At 40.9% G+C, this 22,807-nt stretch overlaps 1 protein-coding gene across 2 annotated transcripts in view; it reads left to right on the forward strand.

Annotated features, from left to right (window-relative positions):
• Positions 1 to 346: 346 nt before the first annotated feature.
• PHAF1 (phagophore assembly factor 1) overlaps positions 347 to 22,807 on the forward strand; it is a 35,145-nt gene continuing 12,684 nt past the window's right edge. Inside the window, exons 1-8 of one of the 2 annotated variants that reach the window (XM_069026651.1) lie at positions 347 to 386; positions 765 to 892; positions 5,661 to 5,743; positions 9,533 to 9,616; positions 14,260 to 14,303; positions 14,598 to 14,677; positions 19,240 to 19,334; positions 21,822 to 21,919. In XM_069026651.1, coding sequence (XP_068882752.1) covers positions 829 to 892; positions 5,661 to 5,743; positions 9,533 to 9,616; positions 14,260 to 14,303; positions 14,598 to 14,677; positions 19,240 to 19,334; positions 21,822 to 21,919 — 548 coding nt within the window. In that variant the 5' untranslated portion in view covers positions 347 to 386; positions 765 to 828. Of the gene's footprint in view, positions 387 to 582; positions 893 to 5,660; positions 5,744 to 9,532; positions 9,617 to 14,259; positions 14,304 to 14,597; positions 14,678 to 19,239; positions 19,335 to 21,821; positions 21,920 to 22,807 lie in introns of those variants that run through there. The other variant, XR_011154366.1, reaches the window with a different exon arrangement.

The raw sequence follows: 22,807 nt of genomic DNA on the forward strand, positions 1-22,807 counted from the left end.
GAGTCATTCCCGAGTTCATTCCGGTAACTTTGCTCCTGCCACTGACTAATTTCTCCTTAACTCTTCTTTCCTGCACTCCGGCCTTTCAACTGGAAAAACTGGATGCACCTGGGCTGCGGTTTGGGTTGGTTATTTTGGTTTGGATCCCGAGGTAATCGCGTCGGATGTAACCGGGGCTGCTGCTCTAGGTCGGATCCTCATCGGGCGACGCGGCCGGGGCGGGACTCGAACCCGGATCTCCCCCTCGCCAAGCCGACGCCTTCCCCCCTCGCCCGCGGCCGGGGGGCGGGGCGCACCTCCCCGGCCCCGGCCCCGCCCTTGCCCCGCCCCCGCGCGGTGGCGCCTGACGACAGCTGCAAAGCACTTTTTCAGCAGCCGCAAGTGAGGTGAGTCGCGGCCCAGCGGCGCGGGGGGGGTCGGAGCCCCCCCGGCCCCTCAGGACGGGCCGGGGCCGCCGGGACGAGCGGCGGGGCCGCAGCCGCTCTCCTGCCCCGGCGGGGCCGCGGCCGCCCGCGCTCCGGGACCGGGCGGGGCGAGCGGGCGGGGGGCGCGGGCGGCGGGGCCGCGGGGCGGGGAGGGGCGGCCGGTTGGTTGCTGTAGCGGCAGAGCCCGCGCCTCCCCTCTGGCAGCCCGGCGCGGGGGCCCCGCTGTGACCCGGCGCTGCCCCCGGGGGCTGGGGGCGGCGAGTCCCCTCAGGGGGCGGTGGCGGGGCCGGGCTCGGGCTGCGAGCTTCCCTCCCGCTTCCCTCCGCGTCCCTCCCGCAGGGGTCCGGCGCAGCGACCCGGTGACCCGCCGTGCGAGCCCGCGGCCTCCGCGCTACCTGAGCCAATGCTAGATCTGGAGGTGGTGCCCGAGCGGTCTCTGGGGAACGAGCAATGGGAGTTCACCTTAGGTAAGTGTGTTCCTTCTCCCCGGCCCTGTGCGTGAGTGGGGCGATGCGGGTCCTCTCGGCATCCGGCGTCCATAAGGATTCTCCCAGCGCTTTCGGGGAGTTGGAGAGAGAAAGGGAGCGAGAGCCAAAGCTCACCCTTCTCTGTCGCTCAAAATACTAAAGTACGAGCTTTAAGGATTCCCTTGTAGTTTATAGGTTCATCTTTAGCTTTTGCGTGCTAGCTTGTGCTTTATCTGCTTGTGTGCTTTCATGTGCTCGTTTGCTTTCTTTTGTCTTGCCACCTAAGACTAGTCATTCTTTTAAATAACTCCTAAAAGAGGAAGCATGAATGTGCTGATTGTCACCTGAATGTGTGTCAGGTGATATTGGCAGCTTCAACTGTGCACTGATACTTACTATAAATGCTGTGCTTTTCTGTAGAAACCCTTCATAAACATGAATCGAGTTTCACGAGTTCTTTTTGTTGCTGTTGGGCTGTGAAATAGTGGAGAAAGTTAACTTTGGAGATATTTTCTCCGGGTTAGATGACAAGTGTTTTTCTCCCTAATCATTTGTATTTTTCATCTCGCTGAGTAGTCCTTCCCTACCAGTTATTGCTCTGCTTACTGTGATGAGCGAGAACTTTCCCCCAGCTGATGCAAATTTGGCTGGTGCTCCGGCAGGACACTTAAATGTGCAGTTGAAATAAGATGGTGTGGATTCTTTGGGTGACCTGTGTTTTCAAGCAGATATTGGTAGTCCTTAAAACTTTCAGAAAATACCATAGGCGTCACCTTTTCTGAGTGGCTGTGTGACATATCAGTGTTGGACTCTTTATCTCCCTATCCCGTCATTGCTGTAGCTCTGTGTAAAGTTAATGGTCACAGGAGTTGGGCAAATGTAAACAAGGCACTGTGTGTCAGCTGTGTCTGCCTGAACTTGAGTTACACTTGGGCTGCTGCTCTTGTCACCTGTGACAAGACAGACTGTTCCTTAAAGGGAACAGAAGGGACAGACTGTTTCTTGAAGACACTGTTACACAGTTGCCCTGAACTAGGGTTGGACCAAAGGAGTGGTGCTGTGCCGTGGTGTTATTAATATGAAACCCATCAAACACAAAGGGCTGTTTATACTGCTGTGACTTCAGTCAAGTACAACTTGGTGGTTACAGACAAGGCTAAATGGCTTTTGGAGGCTAATTATAGCACCTCAGGTCCAACCGTTTGAAATCTTGGTGAAATCCTTGTACCCTGAATGTTCTGTGCTCTCGGCTTTGTGTGACCTTCTGCCATCCTTTAGTGCCTGTGTTACCTGGGGAAAATCAATCTCCAACTGCATACCCTGACAGTCTTCATAAATACAGAGAACGGGCTTCCCTCCATTCTCCTTACCAAAACAAAAAAAAGGAAAGAGAAAATGTTTTTCCTTTTCCCAAGGAAAGCCTGTTAATGCAGTCTCATGGTTAAAATTTTACAGTGTCTCTGTCTATGTGCACTCACACACACACACACATAGATGTGAGAGGGAGGAAACTCAGCTGTATTTCTTGGAGTAAACATAGCCACCACGTGATGTGTCTAATATATAATTAGCATGACCTGCTGGTGCAGAGAGGCTGACTAGGTATTAGGATACTTAACTTTGTCCTGCACCAGCGATGTTGTGTGAAGATTGTTCCTGCTGACAAAGCTGGTTCAGCTGTGTTCGTGGCAGCGGGGCTGGTAGTGCTGGTGTAAATGGGACTCTCGCTGCCAGCAGTGTTCTACTCATTATTTGTTTAGCTCTGCTCTTAGCAGAACTAATGGCAGTATTCCTGAACTGCTGCTGACTCTGGCTTCCAGTACTGTGCCCACAATGGAGATGACTGAGGGGAAATGCCAGGAAAATTTTGTACATGACTTTTTGGATTCTGTTTCTGGCTCCAGTGTTGACTCACTGTGTGACTAGAGCAAAAAAAATTTAACTGAGACCGAGTTTAGATACCTGTGCCACTGCACCTCTTGGGCTACATTCCTGCTGTTTTAAAGGACAACAATTAAATTGCTGTATTGTTAGTGCTTGAGATGTATAATTTCTGAGGCATACTTGCATTTCTCTGGCACTTTATACTTTCTTTTCATACCAAGTTTCATTTATCTTTATTTAATGCGTTATGATTCATCTTAGATTTTCTTGTATTTTTCTCTTAATCTTTATTCACTGCTCTACCCCCATCCCTTCAAGACACACAGTCTTAGCATAGGCTGATGCTTCGAGCCATGATGCTCCTGACCAGTGTATGTGAGAGAACTGTCTTGTGCTGCTTGTATCAATCCAGCATTTAGAAAAGGGAAAGATCTGTGATAGAAGAGCCCTAGCACTGGTCTTTGTGGGCATTACTGCCATGGTTCAGTTTGGCTGACTGTCTGATGTGCTGGAAACCATGTTTGCTTTCCCATTCCCCCTGACTGATGAGCAAAGGAAAAAGAATTCTTTGTTTTCCCCTTTGACTGCAAAGGCTGACAAATGTTGAAGAAAAAGGGGATGTTGTGTGTGAGAAGACTGAAGAAAAAGAACCCATTTTTTTATTTCTCCTTTGACTTTCTGCAAATGGAGGCAAAGGGAGGATACTGGCTGTTCAACACATTTTGGGTCCTGTAAACAGTTCTTGGAGAATTTGGGTTGCTCACTGTAGCTTTGCTAAGCAGCTGCATGGCCAAATCTGCTTGATTCTCAGTTGCTGAAAACTGGACCAAGTCAGTCCATGTCCATTTGCTTGCAGCCTGAGAAAGCTGTGAGTAAGAGAGTCACATGAGCCATCTGTTTGCACACTTACCAGCTCGAGATTGCATCAGTTTGCATTGAACTACAGCCTGAACTTGGTGTTTCTGCACTACTTGAACCGGGTGCTTTTTTACTGAATCCTCACGGGCTGCTGGCACCGTCAGTATGGACCCTGTCAGCTGTGCTGGCTGGGCTTCAGCCTGTGCCACTGGTTTATTTTTTAAATGAGCTCGTGGTCTTAGCTCTGTAAGTCTTTTATGAATACTGTCTGATGACATGGGTTTTATACTCTTCAGTCAACCTTACTTCTTTTTCTGGATTCATACTTTTTACTGGGTTAAGAAATGTGGAATTTTTACAGCAGCATCTTTGATCGTAGCTCCTTGCTGCCATTTATGTTTCTGTTCCATTTTGAAAATATTAATACATAATAACTGTCATCTTCAAACTCAGCTGCCTGGACTACAAGGCAACTGCTACTTCCTAGATAATAGGAAACAGTGCTGCTTTATTATGTGGCTCTGCATTTTAATTTCATTACTGTTATTAAAATAATAACTCTTCTTTTTGACTTAATATCATCTACTGATGTATAATTTCTAGCTGCAAACCAAATTGTCCCCAAGATTGTGGGCTGAGGTGAAAACCAGTTTTGCAGACATTTGTATATGGTATTTGCAAATTGAATTATTGTAGTTCTAATCTGTACATCTGTTTCGTCAAAACTTGATTTCATCATTTCAGCAAAGCTGCACTATATGGCCACGACAAAGAGAATGATATTTTTGGGGTTTTTTTTTAGTGTTATGCTAGTATTACTTTAAAGCAGTACCCATGGTGAGCTAGGTGTATATGTTATAAATTGTTAGAAATGGAAAGGGAGAGAGTTTTCTCACTTTGATACTGTAGATAATGTCTAAAAGGTGCTTTGAAACATGACATACTGTCTGAGTTTGAGAGGTGTAGCTAGTAAGTAAAAGTTTTGAATGTATTAAAAATGTAGAGGTAAATTTTCCCTAATCAAGGCAACTTTCTTAACATTTAAAAACTAGAAATAGAAAAGGACAGGGCAAGGAATGGAAATAAAGTGTCAGATAACTAATCTAAATTGACTTGCAGCAGTTAGTATGAAAATAAAACTTCACAATTATGAGCTCATAACCTCACTTTGTAAATGCCTGCTTTGAATCCAGGAATGTGATCACATTTCACTTGGAAAGGCAATGAAGGTTTTTAGTTTGATAAATGATGAGATGGTGGGGTGCTATTTTTTCTGCAGAATCAGCTGTTCCATTCTGCTTTCAAAAATGTATAGTTGTAAAGATAAGATATACATTGAGGAAAGAAAAAAAAAGCCCTTGAAATTGTATGAGAGGCTGAATGACTATAAGTGTGTTGCCTCAATTGAACCAAATTTTTTAGTATGTATATCTTGTCTGTAAACTGAGAAGATAAAATTTCTTCCTTGACATAAATACAGCCATATCAGTAGCTAATGTGGCCTGTTAGGTCTAAGGAGAATCATTGCTCTATGTTAGTATTTGTATCTGTCTGGTATGGATACCCAATACTTTATCAAGGTTAATAAAAAAGTATGTGCCATAAAAAGTATTTTAGGAGCCTATTGAATGTGTATAGGAGCGCTCTTGCCAGCTCTAGTGAGTTTGATATGGGCTGTGTTATCAGTTATTGGATTGTAGACCCCAAAAAGCAGAAAATTTTGTGCCCAGGCTCTAGCAAGCTCTTTGCTTTTTCTGCCTGAACTTTGCTGTTTAATTTCGTGTCTAGAGATACTTTTTTCATCTATGCCTAACAACTGGTAGACAAACAATGACTGTTCTGTTTCCAAACACCAGGTCTGTGCTGATACCGTGAGTTAAGTCGGCTTGTTTGTTGACCACATACCTTTCTGTTGTAACTCAGTGTTTGCTGATGGTGGTTTGGTTACCTCATGTGTAACCTTGCTGTTAAAAATCTCTGTTAGCTGCTCTCTGCACTGAAGAAATGCACCTGTTTTTATTTCCAGGAATGCCGTTGGCTCAGGCTGTAGCAATTCTTCAGAAACACTGTCGCATTATCAAAAACGTCCAGGTTCTCTACAGTGAGCAGGTGAGTAGTGCATTGGCTGGCCAGGAAGTGCACCTCATGGTGAATTAAGACATGCTTTGGGATAATGTACATACTGTGTGAGTTGCAGGGCTATTTGGAATTGAATTACACCAAATTATTGCCACCACATCAGAGATGTATCTTTTATAAGTTTCATGTCAGATGTAATAATCCTCAGCACAGCAGTGCAGTGATTTAACAGCTGTCAGTTTTGTATATGCAGTGGAGGAGTGGCATAGTTTTTCCTTTAAGAAGTGAAATGTTATGTAATTAGCTGGACAATTTAATTCTAGTCTATTTACTTCATCATTGTGAAGTGTTGCTGCAGTTTAAAGAACTGAATCACTCATTACTTTCTGCTTTTGTGTTTGGTCCAGTGGTGATGAACCCCATGAAAAACCTTCCATACCTTTTTATTGTCTGCAGAAAGTGGATGCAGTGATTTAAACCAGCTGTAGATGTTTTAATAATTCTTCATGAAGCAGCATTATGTTCCTGATGTTTGACTTCCATCAAGAAGGGGACTAGAAGTAAAACCCTTCTGCTAGATCAAGTGAAATGTGTTATTCTGATGGAAATGTAAGGGGAGGTAGGACGAAGGAAGATTGTGACTCTCCAGATGTTTTATGTGCAATACACGTTAATAAGAGGATGATATTCATATGTTGCAAATTACAGCTCTCTGCTTCAGGAAAAAGGCATAGTCTGTACAATGTTAGTTTGTATCAAAAGAAGGATTCAGGCCTTGTGCATTTGCACTGAATACTGAATGGCTAAGAACAACCTTGACTCTGGTGTTCAGTGCTGGATACATATTTCATGTTATTAAATGAATTATCCTTTTTTTTTGTTTCACTTTATGTGGATTTATGGGTTTTATGATGACTGAATTGCAAATCTGGCTCCTTGTGATTAATGCATGGGAGCATCCGTCTGGCAGTGAACACATTCCTTGTTTTTGTATTCTTTGGAGGTTTTTAGTGCACCACAGTGCATTTGAATTATTTCTAGGGTTGTTTAGGTAAATGATGAGATTCCTGTTCCAGTCAGATTGTAGAATTATGGAAGGATTAGTGGTTCAGTGCTAGCAAGCAGAGGTGGTTTCTTACACCTCTTGGGAAGTTACATTGTTCTTGACTGTGTACACCGAACTTCTGTCTGCCAAAGGCAGGTTTAGTGGTTTGGGTTTTTTGTTTTCCCAAAATGTAATAAATATAAAGATGTTTTAGCATCTGCATAGTGTAACAAAATAGTAGTTCTCAACTTTCTGGAATAGTTCTGCTGGTTATATTTTTTTTCTGTATATTATTGCAATTCAGTGCCTGATATTTTTTTTCACACACCACTCAGGGCCTGCATTTGACTGTCTGGCTCTGTCCTCACGCTCATGCAGGGTGCCATGCATTTCATTAGCAGCTGAGCACAAAGAACTCAGCTCTTAGAAGATTCAAAGCTTTAAAATTAACTTTGCCATGTACAACTTCTATCTAGCTAAACTGTACCTGAACAGCCTTCATGTTTTTCCTCTTTGCCTTGTAAAAGAATGCCTTTGAGCACAGTGATCAAATGTTATTTAAAGCTGTTGCGTCTAAAGCACTGAATTTCTGATCCTGGAACTCCAGCAGTGAGTATTTCCTTTCAAAAATTTATATGGCAATTAAATGCAATTAGATCTGCCCACGGTGCTCTCTTTAACTTGACATAAATGGGATGCCTAAACTGTGCCAAAAAAAGCTTGATGAATCCTTTTCTGTGAATAAAAGAATTTTAACTCCTTTTTGGTCAGTTTAAGTGGGGTACTAATTGCCTTTGTTTTCCTAAGCTTCTTCCTCTGGATTTTGGTTGATGGGATTGTTCAGTGATAACAGTTTTTCCTGCATCTTTATGTAGATTAGCAATATAACTGCACATCTGTGGTGCTTCCTTCAGGAAGAACTCTCCTGTTGCTTCTTGGCATCATCTTTCATACTTGAGGTTCTATTTTGTGTATTAAAAGTCACATGAACTAAATTTGTGCCCTTGAATCTTTCCATGTATTAGAAAATAAGCTAGCATAAAACAGAAGTTATTTGCTGTACTAATTATCAGGCTTTTCCTCAGATGTTTGGGGGTTTTTTCCACCCACTCAAAAGTACTTGTAATGCTCTCATTAATTTTGGAATAACCTCATGAAAACTTTGTTTAGAAACCAGTGAAATGCAGAGCATATCCCATAGCAGAACAGCTCTGCTGGTGTGTTTGAATGCAAGATTACAAGGTTTTTTTGCTCTATCTGTAGCCTTTCTAAATGAGATTTATAAGGGATTAGAAAAAGACAGTCAGGATCAACATTAGATCTTTTTATCTCAAGCTTATAGTTCTGTTGCAGTGCTGCTTCAGTTCTATACAGAGCCATAAAATTTGTCAGCAAGAGTGAGGTATTGATGCCACTGTGTGAAATGTTGTGGAAGTTTCATTTAGGAGACAGTTTACCCACTAGATCACTGGTGTTCAGGAACGATGAGCTCAAACTGAACCAGCTTCAGGGAAAGCTACTGCAGTGATCCAGAGGAACAGGAAATCTGCATCACAGGGAATGGAAAGCCCCATGCCTTGTTTTCACCTAGTGTTGTGAAGTCTAGGATCTGATTACTTCAGTATATGCTTTGGGAATGGGTGGGACATGCACGTGAAAATGCTCAGAAAGTGTCAAGGCAGTGCTGATGTGAGAAAATTGAGGATGAGAATTGGACTTCTGACAGTGAAACCCCAGAGCTTCTCCCAGTAGAGCAAAGTAAGGTAGCTTATGCTTAATTCATGAAGGGCTGTATGGTGTGGCTGCCCACTTCAGAAGCCTTTATTTGCCCCAGTTGTCCATCCCCATTCTGTCTTTTGCTAGGAAACTGCCTGGTGCAGTTCTAGGCCATGAATCTTGCTGCCTGCCTGCCATTCAACCTTTTTTCTCCTCTGAGGAGACTGCTGTGGGGGATAGAGCATTTTGAAGCAAATGTGCTTTAGATGGTACATGATCAAAAAGCTGAACTGGGGCCAAGTGACTGTGTCTGTGTGAATTTTACTGGTTGAGCAGAGAGCAGCTTCCCCAGTGACCCAGCAGACTGAGAGGGTGCAGAGCCTATGCAGACACCAGGAAAGCCAATGGAATGTCTCCTATTGACTCCAGCAGACTGCAAATTAAGCCTTTAGTTGTTATGATTCACAGTAACTAAGGAAACCTAAATTCACAACATAAGAGTCTGAAGCCTTCCTTTTGAGGCCTGAAAAAGACTGTGACAGTTTGAGTTTTGAAGTGGAAAACCATCTTTTTGTCAAGCACATGCCTGGTTCTGATGTGAGACTTGGTATTTTTGTGCACCAAGAATGCAACAGAGGCTGTCCCTAGATGATGTCTCTGATGCTAAACGGGGAGTGTTAATTTTTGGGGTGGGGTTTTGTTGGTTTTTGGTTGGTTGGTTTATTTTTAATGGGGTTGGGAGTTATATTGTTTCGAGTTTTTTGGTTTTGTTTTTTTGTTCTTTCCCCCACTTACCGTAATGGACAAAGTACCCTTGTAGGAGTTCTTGCAGGGCACAGATATTACACAGGCACTTCTGTTTTTTTTCATAAGGAAACTGAAGGGGTTGAGAGGTTTGGCCAAACATATTTTAGTTATGCTTATTAATTGAACAAATGATTGTTTTCTGAGACAGTTTTGTTTTTCCAAAGTAACCAGTTTATACTTTTACAGTGATATCTATCTTAACAAAGAAGTCTTGAAATTAAAAGCCTAACAGCTTTTTTTTTGTTTTACAGTCACCTCTTAGCCATGACCTCATCCTTAACCTGACTCAGGATGGAATCAAACTGCTGTTTGATGCTTTCAATCAGAGACTTAAGGTAATAAAACATCCCTCTTGCAAACAGACATTGCAAACCAAAACCCTGGGATGTAGTGACACTTAACAGAGCATAAGTATGTGGCTCATTTAGACATTTAATTAGTCTTACATAAAGTGCTCTCTTGTGATTATGAACTGCATTTCTTCTGTGGGATTTAAATCTTTGTTTATGGAAGTAAGACACCTTACCTTTGTTCTGGGGGCTGTACAAGTGCCACAGGAGTGTGGTGGTGCAGTGTGGTCTCGCTTGCCCATCTTGTCTCAAGGTGCACAGGAGCTGCACGAGGCCCTTATTAAAGCTAGGCCTTGGATTTGAAATCAGATCATCATTGATGCAAACCAGACAGTGTTGTTTTATGCCCAGATTGTTCCTTTATGTGGGCTGCTATTTTATTTATGGAGTTGAACTTCGTCCTATTCATAGTTTTCATTTAAGTTAGCTTTGCAGAGTACTTCTGTGGCTGTGAGTGTGTGATTCCCCCCAGAAAGCCACGTCCATGCATCTTGTGAGCAGCTGCCTCCTGCACTGATTTCAGTTTGTTCTGGATGAGTTTTGGTTCCTGCAATTGATGTCTTCAATTCTGCTTTTATGCTTTTAGGTGACCAGGAGTTGATCTGCATCTCTCAAGGATGCTTAGTGTAGTTAAGATGCAAAATAAAAGGCAGGCTGGTCACTACCTTCCCATGGCATTTATCCTTGCAAAGTATTTGTAATGGAAGTGGTATTTTTTATCCATACAAAATGGGCAGCCGTGGGACTGTAGAAGTATGACTACATGAGTACAAAATTTTGAAAACCTCTTAACTGAAGCCTTTAAAATATCTGTGTGTAACTTCTTAGTTATTCAGGGTGATCCTTTCAGCCAGACCAGCTGTGCTGAACAATTGTCACTGGTTCTCACCTGGTGGGTGTAAATTTCTCTGTGACAGAAGTGTTTAGGTGTTGATTGGCTAATTGGGTGAGAGTGAACTGCTCTAACTGCTGTGTTGCATAACACTTGAAAGCAGAAGTGTGGAGTTAAATGTGATACTAAAAAATTGAATGCTTATTGTTTAGGTAAGTCTGGAATATGGTGCTCACATCCATACTTGCAGGTTTTGGAAGAGTGGTAGATGGAGCCCTCTGCCCTTTACTCACATCTAAAATAAAACCAGCAGAAAAATATTAGTCTCCAGAGTTCAGCCATTGCTTTATCCCCAAAATTACCATAGGAGAGTAGCATGTACTATCAGCTGAAACTTAAGCTCTTTGTGTACTTCATACATATAAAATTGTTGAGTAGCAACCCAGATTAGTTGTTGGAAGTACTTATTTCTCTAAGAATAGCCTGTAACACCATGATATGCTTGTATTTTTCTAAATTTTTAAAATATTTATTATAAAAATACACATTTCGAAGAAAATTTTCAGTTCAAATTGAGCTTAGCTGTGGGACAACTGAAGACTTCTTTTCCCAGATTTCTGTTTGTAATTGCCTTATGGTAGTTTCTGTTCATGAAGTCATTCTGTAATAATGGTATTCTTCGTTTTGACATGTTTTTGAATTTATTTATTCAGACTGTGTATGTGCATTTACAATTTTTAAGAGAGTGTCTTGAAAATTCTTTGTCAGCTGTATGAAATCTTTCCAACTGTATGTAATTCTGAAGGAGACTGAACTCAAAACTGGCATAATCATTTCTAGTACATGGCTTCCTTACTGACTTCTTTGGGGAATGTTGCAATCCTGCAGTGTTTTTGAGGTGCTGTAAGTAGTGTATACCTTGTCTCTTCACCTCCACTTTCTGAGGGTCTGATATTGTCACACCCAGTGTGCTAAGAACTAAGCAAGAGCTTTTCTCGCCTTTCTCCATAATGTGTTTAAAAACTAGTTTTAAAGAAAAAATAGAAGCCCCAAACTCTTCTGGTGTGTGTTTCTAGGTTTGTTTCAAAAATAAAAAAATACAGGAAAAACAATCTCTTCTGTTATGTTGAGGTTCGGTGGTCAAGTGACATTTCTGTTTGTTTGAACTATGAATAGTCAAGCTGTGTAAATGCATACAGTGCTATGAAAACTTGTAAAAGTGTTCAGAAAGCTTTCTAGAAGAAATTCGATGGGATCAGCTCAGAAGTGAGCAACAGGACTTGTTAAAGGATACTGTAGGTGTAAAGTAAGTAATGCCTGTTTTTAAGATGGTGTGACTCTGTGTTTTCAGTGTTGCTCAGCAGCAGCAAAACTGGAAAAATCAGGAGGGCTTTCTTGTCTTTGTGGGTTGTTTTTTTAAAACACACTTGCTAGTAAATTTGGCTGTGAAAGAGATTGAAGTACAGGCTACTAGATGGAAAGTCTTGACAATTCCAAGGAAGCTGGTGCAGGAATAAATTCAGCACTATTCCTAAGAAGTTTCCTCCCTTTTTTCAGGAAGAAGGGGGAAAGACTTGCCTTCAGTAGCCAAAGCATTGCAGGAGGTGTTGCTGATGTGAATTGGTAGATCCAGGACCAGGTTCTGAAAGCAATTTTAGCATCAAGGTCTCTCATGTGTGCTCCCTCTGAGGTGGAGAAAGAGTTGGGTTTCACAGCATTGGTCTGTTATTGCTGGTAATACACATCTGAACATTTTTATAAGTCTTAGTAGTAATTATCAAAACAGTGAATATTAGGAAACATCAGCTGTTGCTCATTTAAGGCAACTGTCTTCTGACTGTGTAGTAAACCCATCACTGAACAGTCCTTGGTCTTCTCAGTTTATGTTCTCTGCACATAGAATCACACTGATCCTTTTGTCAGCGTAGCTGCTGTAATTTAGAAAATAAATTTTTTTCTAGTGCTCTGGCCTATTCTTCATTATGACTTTCATGACTTACGAGATCCTTTGCCATTAATTTTTGATAAGTTGTACTTGTTCATTCCTCTGCTGTTGGTAAAAAGAAATTTTGACTTGAGTTGATCTGAATCATGGGAACAGGACTGTTGGCAAACTGGTGCCTGTTGGCTGCTGTCAGGGTGTTTCTCTTGGGGGGAACCACATTTGTGCCACTGCAATTCCTTGTGCTCTGCTCCTGGTTGTTCAGCTCATCTTTTTGTCTTCCCCTGTGCAGTTTGTTCAGTAGAACTTCAGGAGGGTACCCAGTGCACTTCAGTAGTGGCTGCAAAACAAGATCTGGGGCGGGGCTGGTCCTCTCTATTTTCAGAAAAAAAATTGTGGAGGGAAAAGATGTGCAAGATCACAAAAAAAAAAGTAAAATCAGTCCTAGCTTTTCATAAAAGTAGCCTTTGTTTTTTAATAGGCTTTAACAGTGAAGGAAATCTGGGCATGTCAACTGCACTTGATTTAAAATACTAGATAACCAGGTTTTTCCAAGAAGCATAATTCCAAGTGTATTTCATTAAGAAGAAAAATGTATTCTCTTATGTTGGTTCTGCCAAATTTTAGTTTGTTACTTGCTTTGTGCCCTACTTGTTGCTTATATTCTGAAATGCAATTAAATGTTGACTTTTTTTTCTAAATATATATATAGAGGTAGTGGTTTAAACATTGCAAGTTGTTTTATTTAGGGTTATTTGCTGGGCGTCTCCCAAAACCAAGACTTCCTTCTCAACTGCTGATATTTTTAGGCTTTAAAGCCACACTTGGTAGCAAGCTCCCTGGGAAATTCTGCTTTATTCTCTCACTGAAGAGTGAGTCCTGTCAGAATTTGCCAATGATTTGTTGGAGGATTATACAAAACAAAATTGTGTTTTACCTTTTCTTTAGAGTGGTTATAAGCTGTACATGTTTTTCTTTTTCTGCTGACACTGGAACATGTATGTAGGGGTGGAAGAAGCTTGCGTTTGTCCATGGCTACTTGCCAAAAATCATCTGCTTAAAGCCCAGTGTAGCCTCAAAATCCAGTGACAGTCATAAAAATCATGTGACATCAGTCGCAGATGCATGTTTGCAGTGATGTATTCAGAACAAAGGATCCGTATCTAATATTTTCTGCAGAGAGGAAGGCTCCTTGGAATATTCAGTAAGGTCTGCAAGATTTAGTAACTATTAGAACTGGGTATGATGGCTTGCCCTGATTCTTTGTGGCCTGCTCTTCTGATTGTCCTCTCTAATGCTTGGCGAGGTTGCAAGATACCTTATGTATAATTGAAATGGGATACCACTACTAAGTCTTGCTGTGTTCATCTTTTACTTTAGAAGAGCTGGAAAGTTACAGCAGTGCAGTCAGTGTTAGAACTTGGTGCCTTGCACAGGCATTCTTCAGGGTAATAGGAGCAACCCAAGGAATGGCCCATAGTTTGACATTCATCAGAGGATTCCCTAATTCGCTAATCCTTGCTATTGCTTTTCTTTGAATTTGTTTAAGAGTAAACTTTGTAGAAATCAAAATACTGATGTGTCAGTGAAAATATTTCTTCCTGCAGGCAGTGCTGATGTGTGTGGGATATGGGGGTTCTCTCCTGAACCCAGAGTTGTTCAGTCCTTATTTCAGGTGTGCAGTTGCTGAGTCAGTTTTTGAAGTTTGATCTCTGACACTGAGGTTTATCTTGGCAGAGTTCTGTAAGAAGGGGAGCAAGCAGCACTAGCTAGTCTTGCCTTTTGACAAGGATTTGCCTCTAATGATTTGCAAATGTCTGAACTATGGCAATGTTTCTGTTTCCTGTGTTTCAGGTGATTGAAGTTTATGACTTGACTAAGGTGAAGTTAAAATATTGGTAAGTGATTTAAGACCTGCCATGATTTCCTCTTGGTTAGAGGGGCTGGTTTTATTCCTTTTTTTTTTAAATCCCGAATTCATTTTTTCAATTACTCTTTTTAAAAATCAAAAATAGCTGTTATAAAGTAATGTGCATAATCATCCTTTCTTGAACATAGCACTCAGTTAAATTACCAGTTTGCTCCTCAGTCTTGGAGACTTCTTACAATTTAAATGTGGTATTGCCATCAGTAAATGTTTGTAGCATCTGTTTGGTTTCCTTCAGGCAGATTAATTTTGTTTTCTTTTTCAGTGGTGTCCATTTTAACTCTCAGGCAATTGCTCCAACCATAGAACAAATTGATCAGTCATTTGGAGCAACACATCCAGGAGGTAAGCCAAAAAAATTCTGAGAAGCACACCTAGCCTGACAGACTTCTTTCTAGGAAACCTTTCCAGTATGTCTGCCTAGAGCAATGTGTAGGCAGTTCTGTTGTCATATGATGTGAAGCTGTGTTCCAGAATGGTCATATTCTTATAGCTGGGAAATCATGTAAAATGTACTGTCAGTTCAATTGTGACTCTTTTTTAAAAGTGGAATGGTGAGGCAGAGAGTCACTGGCACAGAGTGGTGTATTCAGATGTCAGTAATGATCTGTTTTGAACTGCCAATACCAGAAAACTGTGAGCTTTGTTGTTGATGCTGTTGTTGTTACACATCCTTATGCACGGTCAGCTCTCAAGCATCCTTAGGGATTGTGTATCCCATGAGCACAGACATTTGAGCTGATCTCTGTGCAGAGTCACCCAGGGCTGTTCACTCAGTCTCCATGCTCTGTGAACATGGTTATACCCCTGCTAGGCAGGATCAAATCTGAGCTGTGTATAACTGGTGTACACCTCCCTGAGCCCCACTTCTGTACTGGGAGCACTGGGGAGGTGTGAAGTCAGTCTATGTGCAGCATGAGCAGAACCAGGACAAGTTTGTTTAAGCTGGCTGAACCCACTCTGACTCTTGCACAGCCACTTGGCTGTTCACCACCTCTGCAGCAGGAAAAAGACTATCTTTAAGCTCCTTGTTTATATGTGAAAATGAAGAGTGTATTTCAGGGGGTTGTTAGGCTGTGAAAATAAGCCAGTGGTGAAACTTTGAAGAGGATATTTATAATTAAACTGCCCGTGAACTTTCAAGAAATGGAGCCACAAACTGGCACAACAAGGAAGAACATTAACTCCATATAGTCAAGATACCATTTTCAGAGCCTCATTTTCTATTTTTAGCTTAAGCCTGCCCATTTGCAGTAGTCAGGCTGATCCCAAACAGGCGAGTGTTCTTCTTTGTGATGGATGGTGATTGCATACCCAGCCTTTGTCTCCGCTCTCTGCAGACAATCTCTTGCACATTACAGAACAGGATTTATTAACTGGGGAGGGCCATGTGGGTAGATCAGTATCATTGCATAAAAGCCTCTAGTAGTACATGAATATCAGATTGACATAAATGAGGCTTGGAGCATTTCTAGCTGTAATACCCCAAGGACCAGAATTAGCCTTTTTAAATTTTGGTCCTGACATAAACAGTTCCTCTTAGACAGAAACTCTGAAATGTATGGTTAAATCGATTATGGAAATGGTATATACAAGAGACTGTAGAAGTTAAGAAGGGTAAAAGTGCTTCCATGTCCTGGGTGGCTTATAATTTTTATTTGTTGCATGATGATGGTTTATTTGCAAATATTTAGAGGTGGAGCACTTCCAAAATTGTGATACTATGAACTTTAAAAATAGATGTCTAGCCAAAAGCATTGCCTGTGGTAGTGATAGCATGTTTTATTACTGCATAAAATAGTATGCAAGCACTTAAAAACATCGTTTGGCACCACGTGTCCTTGTGCTGAATTTGCAGATCTTGTGCACCTGTCACATTCAATTAAGAAAACTTGCATGCTTGCTTCATCTGGTGATAGTTTTTCATAACATCTTTTCATCTAGTGACATGTAGATAAGAAAATGTATTTATTAAAATGTTGGCCTCTATTACCATTTCACTAATGCATTTGCTTATTCAAGTTTCCTCATTGGAAATATACTTCTTGCATTAACAGCCTACTTAGCAGAAGTAAATGCTCTGTATTAAGCTGCCTGTCACAACCAGTTGGAACTGTATTGTGCAACACAAGATTTTGATAACTCTTTTTTTTCCTTTGTGTTTTCTGAAAAGAAAAGGCAAAAAACCAGAATGGTTTTCAGCATGTGGGAGTGATGCTGATTGTGTTTTCATGTCCCACAAAAATTGGAGGTGGGGTGGGAGGAGAAACCTTCCTCCTCATGTGACCAATGTACCAAATGCTAGTTTTCATGAATGAAGGGAACATAACCATCCCTTTACTTCTCTGTGCTAGTATTCCTCCAAACTCCCAATGCAAGCACTTCAAAAGTATTTTGTTGTATATCTGTTAACCTCCACTAGAATTTCGCTCAAAATGTTGTCTTTCACTTAAAACCAAGGTGGTTGCAGCAGAACTTTCCTGCAACAGGATACAGTGGTAGTTTCAAAATAAATTTCAAAAGGTTAGCAACAGTTTTGTGTTGAAACCGACCTTCAGTGAGCATTTTTGGTTTTGCCAGATCAGTGGTTTTAAAAAAGAAGAGTCATCAGAAAAATCAACCAGCTTCATTACTTTTTGGCTAACATTAGTTTGAAACATTGCAGTACCTTTGTCATGGGGCTTACTGAAATACAACCACTTTGGAGGTCAAGAGCTTCATCAAAGCCAAGATTTTTATCCCACATTTCCATGATTCTCTGACCTGACCTCCTGCTGGGAAGTGCTTGCTTTTGCCAGTGGCTCTATTGAAACCACATCCTGTCCTGAGTCCTCGTGGATGTGGCTTTGTGCCGAAGTGCCATTCAGCAAGGATCAGGGCTGTGGGGTTCAACTCAAGTCATAAGGTAGAAGAAGAAGACCTCCTTCCCTCCTACCACAGGGGCCTTGCAAGGCTGGAGGGGGTTCCTGTGTTCTAGCTCTCTAACTCTCAGACTTCAGCAGTGGCCCACGCTCCCCTAAGGTGCCAGAAAAGTCTTGTGCTTGATTCCAGTAAGAACTGACTTTTGGATCTGCCTCTGCTTTTACTAAAGCTGTGTCCATTTTGCAGCCTTGCTGCTGTTGGTGGCTTTGTCCTTCCAGCTCTACAGAAATATTTCCCAGCTGGTCATACTCTGCTGCCTTCCTGGAAGGCAAACCTCCTCCCTTTCCCCCACTCAGAGTGCAGCAGCAAAGAAGCAGTCTTTTTGCTTCTATCAGCAATTTTGAATGGAATTAGCAGGGTACCTGTTTGGTAAAAAAAATGTTAAAAATAATAATTAAAAAAAGCCTTACTTGTTCAGTCATGTGGTTGTGATCTATAGTTTTGAGGGAGACATGAGAGAACTTCCCAAGAATAAAAAAATTCCTTGCCCTTTAAACCTAAGCATCAACAAACATTGCAGGGGATGGGAACTGATGCGATTTGTATAAGCAGATATCACACTTGGCATGACTAGGGGAAAAATAGTTCTCCAGCTGGCTGTGGGCTTTGGAAAAGATGTATCATAATTTATCACATGACAGAGATTTGTGTAATTTTCCTGCCGATCAAAACATTTCCCTCTCTCCACGCGTTTTCCTTTCAGTGACAAGCGTGGAAAAGACTCTTAGCCAGCACATTCTGTAGAAAAGGCAAATGATGACTTTTGAAAGCTTAATGCCTATTGCTCAACTATTATTTTTCTATCCTGGGTGGCCTGGCACTGTCCAGATACCTTGTGATATGTCTTTCAAGTTGAATATTTGAAAGACACTGTGGGAGGGAGAGAATAAAATATTTCTTTATATGCATTTTCTCTCTATGCTATGTCATTTTAAATACAACATTTTAAGAAAAAAGGGAATGTTGAACCTTTGGTATTCCTTTGGTAAAATGGAAGAAAGCAGCTTCTCTTGTTAGAGAGTTTCTTTATTGTTTTTAGCCTCTGGTGTTTTCAAGCTGTCAGCTTCTGTGTGTTACGAGAACAGTCTGTTCCCCCAGTGGCTACAGGGCACAGGTTGAAATTTGTAAAATCAATCCCAAAACAGTTCCCAAGCTCTCAGTCTTTGGGATTGTTTTTTAATCTTTCCACAGTCTCAGAAAACAGTATGTCTTGTTAGAGTAAGTGCTGTGACGACATTTATTGTTGTTTGTAGTTGATGTTGTGCAATTGATTGCAGTGAATCAGGACATCTCGTGATGTGGTGACAGCTGGAAGTCTGTGTGTGCTCTAATTTATTAGTGCTCTTTGTCGGAGCTGACTGGTTGGCTGCTGTTTCTGATGATGCTATTTTTAATTATCATTGTAAATGGCCCAGGACCTGTGTGTCTGAAGCATTTCCTCCTTGTGCTGTTACCTGGGAATACATGGAGCTGATTGGGGCATGGGAGCTCCTCTTGGGAGGAGTGGTGGAAGTGCAGGTCGCAGGGTGAGCTCTCCTTTGAACTCCCGTTTTGTGCTGCCCCGTGGTGTGAAAGAGGGAATTATCAGTGTTCTGTGCACATCTCTCTCAAAGACTTTCTGGTTAATACTGTACAATGTTTTACATAACACTGAACAGAATTGTTTTGTACTAGTAGTGGCTATTTAAACTACTTTAGAGATATTAAGGTATAATTGATTGTGTCATACTGTATAATTGTGTTGTTAGGGATAGGGTAGTGCCTGCAGGCTTGCAGAGGCAACTGTAATGAATTTATGGTTTCTCTTATTGCTGTGCTTTTACTGCATCAAATTAAAAGTAAAGCTGTTACAGTCCTGTGTAATTTGTGTTCCTCCTGCATTCTGAGATGTAACAAATTCATTGAGGTGATGAAGGTGCTGTTAGATATCAACTGGAGAATTCTTAGATTATTTTGGTAACTCTGTTTTTTCTTTTCCCTTTTAGTGTATAACTCAGCTGAGCAACTCTTTCACCTCAATTTCAGAGGACTGTCATTTTCTTTTCAGTTAGACTCCTGGACTGAAACCCCGAAGTACGAGGTGAGCAATCATTCTTAGTTAATGGGTGGTCTTTTTGCAAGTACCCCTATGGTACTTGCAAAGTATCACCTACTTGTGTCTTGCTGTCTTTTGCAAGCAAAAGAAACCAGTAATTTGGAAGGAATTGAACCCCTCAGTTGTGTTCTTACTAATGCTATGTAACCATCTCAAAGTTAAAAATTTGCTTCCTGTTGGCAAAAGGCATGTGCTTAGGGGTTTTGCTTGCATCATGAACTGGGACTAGCAATTCTGTTGGTGAAGGGAGTCTTCTAAAAATATGAGTGCTGTCTATGCAAATACATAAATATTAAGCAATCTACTGGGAGGCTGTTCTTTTATCAGATGTTTTTGAATCTCATCAAAGTGATTATGCAACTAAAGTAGGATAGACTTCATAAAATATATTTTCATCTTAAGTGTCCTTCAGTATGAGTGCTTTTAGCAAGCCAAATGAGTGAGGTTTTTTTGTAATGCCTGTTTGCATATTCACCAAATGTTTGGATGAGTTACTGAATAATTAAATGCATTACTGCATTCTCTGAAATCTTTGTAAATCACTGTCTAAAATGGAAACAAGATCAGGTCCTCTGTAGTTTTCTTCTGTACTAACAAAAATGTATGTATAACGTGTTTTGTGTGAGGATGGAAAAGCTCTCAGTTGTATAATCTGGGTTTATCAGTTAAAAAGCATGGTATTAAAATAAAGGAGCATATAAAGAGCCAAAACAAAGGGGAAGAAATCAACCAACATGATGACACATGTTCTTTGTCACAGCCTAGTGCTTTAGTGGTTGTGGTTGACATGTCACAGGGGTAACCAGGGGAAGTTATTGTTCAGCAGTAGGGGAAGGTCAGTTGGGTTTCAGATTGGAAGGGGAATAGAAACCTAATAAGCCAAACAAAAAGAATGACCCAACAAAGAGTAGTTTCTTTTCATGCAAGAGTTCCCAGGGCATTGATGAATGAAATGGCCAAGCTACTGAGGAAGTCAATTGTTACACCAAAGATTTGAAAAAATCATAAAATATCTCAAGTTGGAATGGACCTGTAGGGATCATTGAGTCCAACTCCCTGCTCCTTGCAGGACTACCTGAAAGTACAAAATATTAAACCAAAACTGCTAGAACAGTGGAGAAAATAATTTTGCATTCTCTAAGTGTCTCATTCAGTGTTCTGGTCAGATTAGCAAAATATTGTTTGCAGAGTGTAATGCCAAAGTCTCCCCAGGAATAGGCAGCAGTAGGATTCTTTAGGAAACAGAGTAGTGTGAAACAGTCCATAGGAAAGACAAGTATTTGTGGAGATTTTTAGAGACAAACAAAAAAAGATTGCAGAGTGAAGTCAAATTTGAGTATGTCAAAATCTGTCAAGTTCAGGGAAGATTGTATAGGAATGCTAAGCTACTTAGCAAAGCAGTGTAATCTTCTGCTTATGGAAATGGAAAAACTATGAAGAAAAGTTTAGAGTTTATTGTATAGCTGGAAACAAGCTGCAGGTGAGGAGAACGTGAAAACCTTTTCTCACTTCAGTGATTTGAAGTCTGACTACTTCAAAAAGCAAAAGGTATTAATGTTCTAGGCAAATTCAGGAAGAGAATTGAAATCGGGACATCTCTAGATTTACTAAGTTGTGGAGGTTCCCTTCTTAATACCTACAGCAGTGAAAGTCATTGTTCTGGGTTAGTTTTTTTCCTAAGAATTTTTTTTGTGTGTGTGTGTTTACCTTATGTGATGTCCTGCTAAAGGAGACCAGGTAACAGTTTGCATATTGTGCATCTTGTTTTTGTTGACTACTTGTGACAAAGATAGGTTTTTTTCTTTATGATGTCAGCAAAGCATATTATTGGTCTTGAATGTCCTGTCACATTCAGAATGGAAAGAAATTCCTTCTTTTAGTGCAGTAAGAGTCAGTCTGACTTCCTTAGCCTGCTTTCTACTTGATGAGAGCGCTCAAACCCCTGGCAAAACAGTATGTGTAAGAATGTGGTGATAAGGAGAGTGGAAAATCTATTTAATGAACAAGTTTCTGTTCATCAAATAAAGGCATCTTGCAAACCAGCAAAAATGTTAAAAGGCTGAAATTATTGCAGTGGGAGACAAAAAAGGGAAGTTTTCCTTTAAGACAGATGATTTCTTAGACCTTAAATACAGTGTATCAGCACAAATACTTGGAAATTTCTAGCTGCCGGTGGTCAAACCAAGGAAAAACTTCAGTTCTCAGTACACACAGTGGCTAATTGTCAGACTAATGGCATCTTTTGATGAATAAACACAGTGAGTGTTTCACCCCAGCTCAGGAATCCATTAGTGGTAAAATATAAAGAAACACCACCTAGAAGGTTGGATTTTTCTGTTACTTGGCCCCTTTGTCTTTGGCTGGAGACTTACTTGAATTGGTAAGCATAAAGTGCATCTCTAAAGCAATTTCTGACCTTGAGCTGAAGTGTCTGCTGTGTTGTGTAACAAGAATGATTTTGTGTTTCCACAGCCTAACTTTGCCCATGGTCTGGCCTCTCTGCAAATTCCGCATGGCGCGACTGTGAAACGTATGTACATCTACAACGGAAACAGTCTGCAGGATACCAAGTATGTACAGCTGCTCGTGCTCTTCTGATCATTTATTTAGTGTTTTGCCATTGCTAAATATAATTGTGTATTATTTTAGTTCAGTTTGGGTCTTCTGTTTATTTGGTAACGTGTGGAATGCCTAAAGATACCAACCTCAGTCAAATTTCTGTGGGTGTTGTCCTCAGACCTTGTAATCAAATGTTGGTTTGATTTATGTTGCTGTAAAATCAGCTTGGTTCAGCTGTAGTAGGTAAGTTCAATTGACCTGAAAATGAATTAATTAAAGTAGGAAATATTGTGAATTTAATGTTTAGGCTATTCTTACTCTAGATTTTGTTTGTTTGCTAATGACCTTTCCCTAAGCAAATCAAACTTGGTGGAGGCACTCAGAAAGTTTGTAGCATATTGATAATATGTATGTCATGGCAGGGCCCTATCAAGGGTCTTAAACTCTCTTGCTAACAAAAATAATAAAATATGCCATGTGCATAATCTACCATATATTCAATGTATGTCAGATACCTGACTGAGCTTACTGTCATAAAGGCTAGGCGGGATGGGGCTTTGAGCAACCTGGCCTAGTGGAAGGAGTCCCTGCCCATGGCAGAGGGGCTGGAATTAGGTGATTTTTAAGGTCCCTTCCAACCCAAACCATTCTGAGATTCTGAGATACCTAATCTTAGAAATACCCAAACTGATAAAGTGGTATTTTTTGCAGAGACAGTTGAGTTTTAAGGCTGGGAGATAAACACATCCTTGGATTACTGCTCAGAAGGGAGGGAGCCTTGTTTATGCAGACCTTGTTTCCTAATTAGAAATAAGTGCACTTGAGAAAAATGCTGTTGTCTGTGCCCGTCTGTGACATGGTGAGCTTTAGTGAAAGCACTGATTGTTGCATGGGGCTCT

The sequence above is a fragment of the Aphelocoma coerulescens genome, chromosome 11 (genome assembly GCF_041296385.1).
Source record: "Aphelocoma coerulescens isolate FSJ_1873_10779 chromosome 11, UR_Acoe_1.0, whole genome shotgun sequence".
NCBI lineage: Eukaryota > Metazoa > Chordata > Aves > Passeriformes > Corvidae > Aphelocoma > Aphelocoma coerulescens.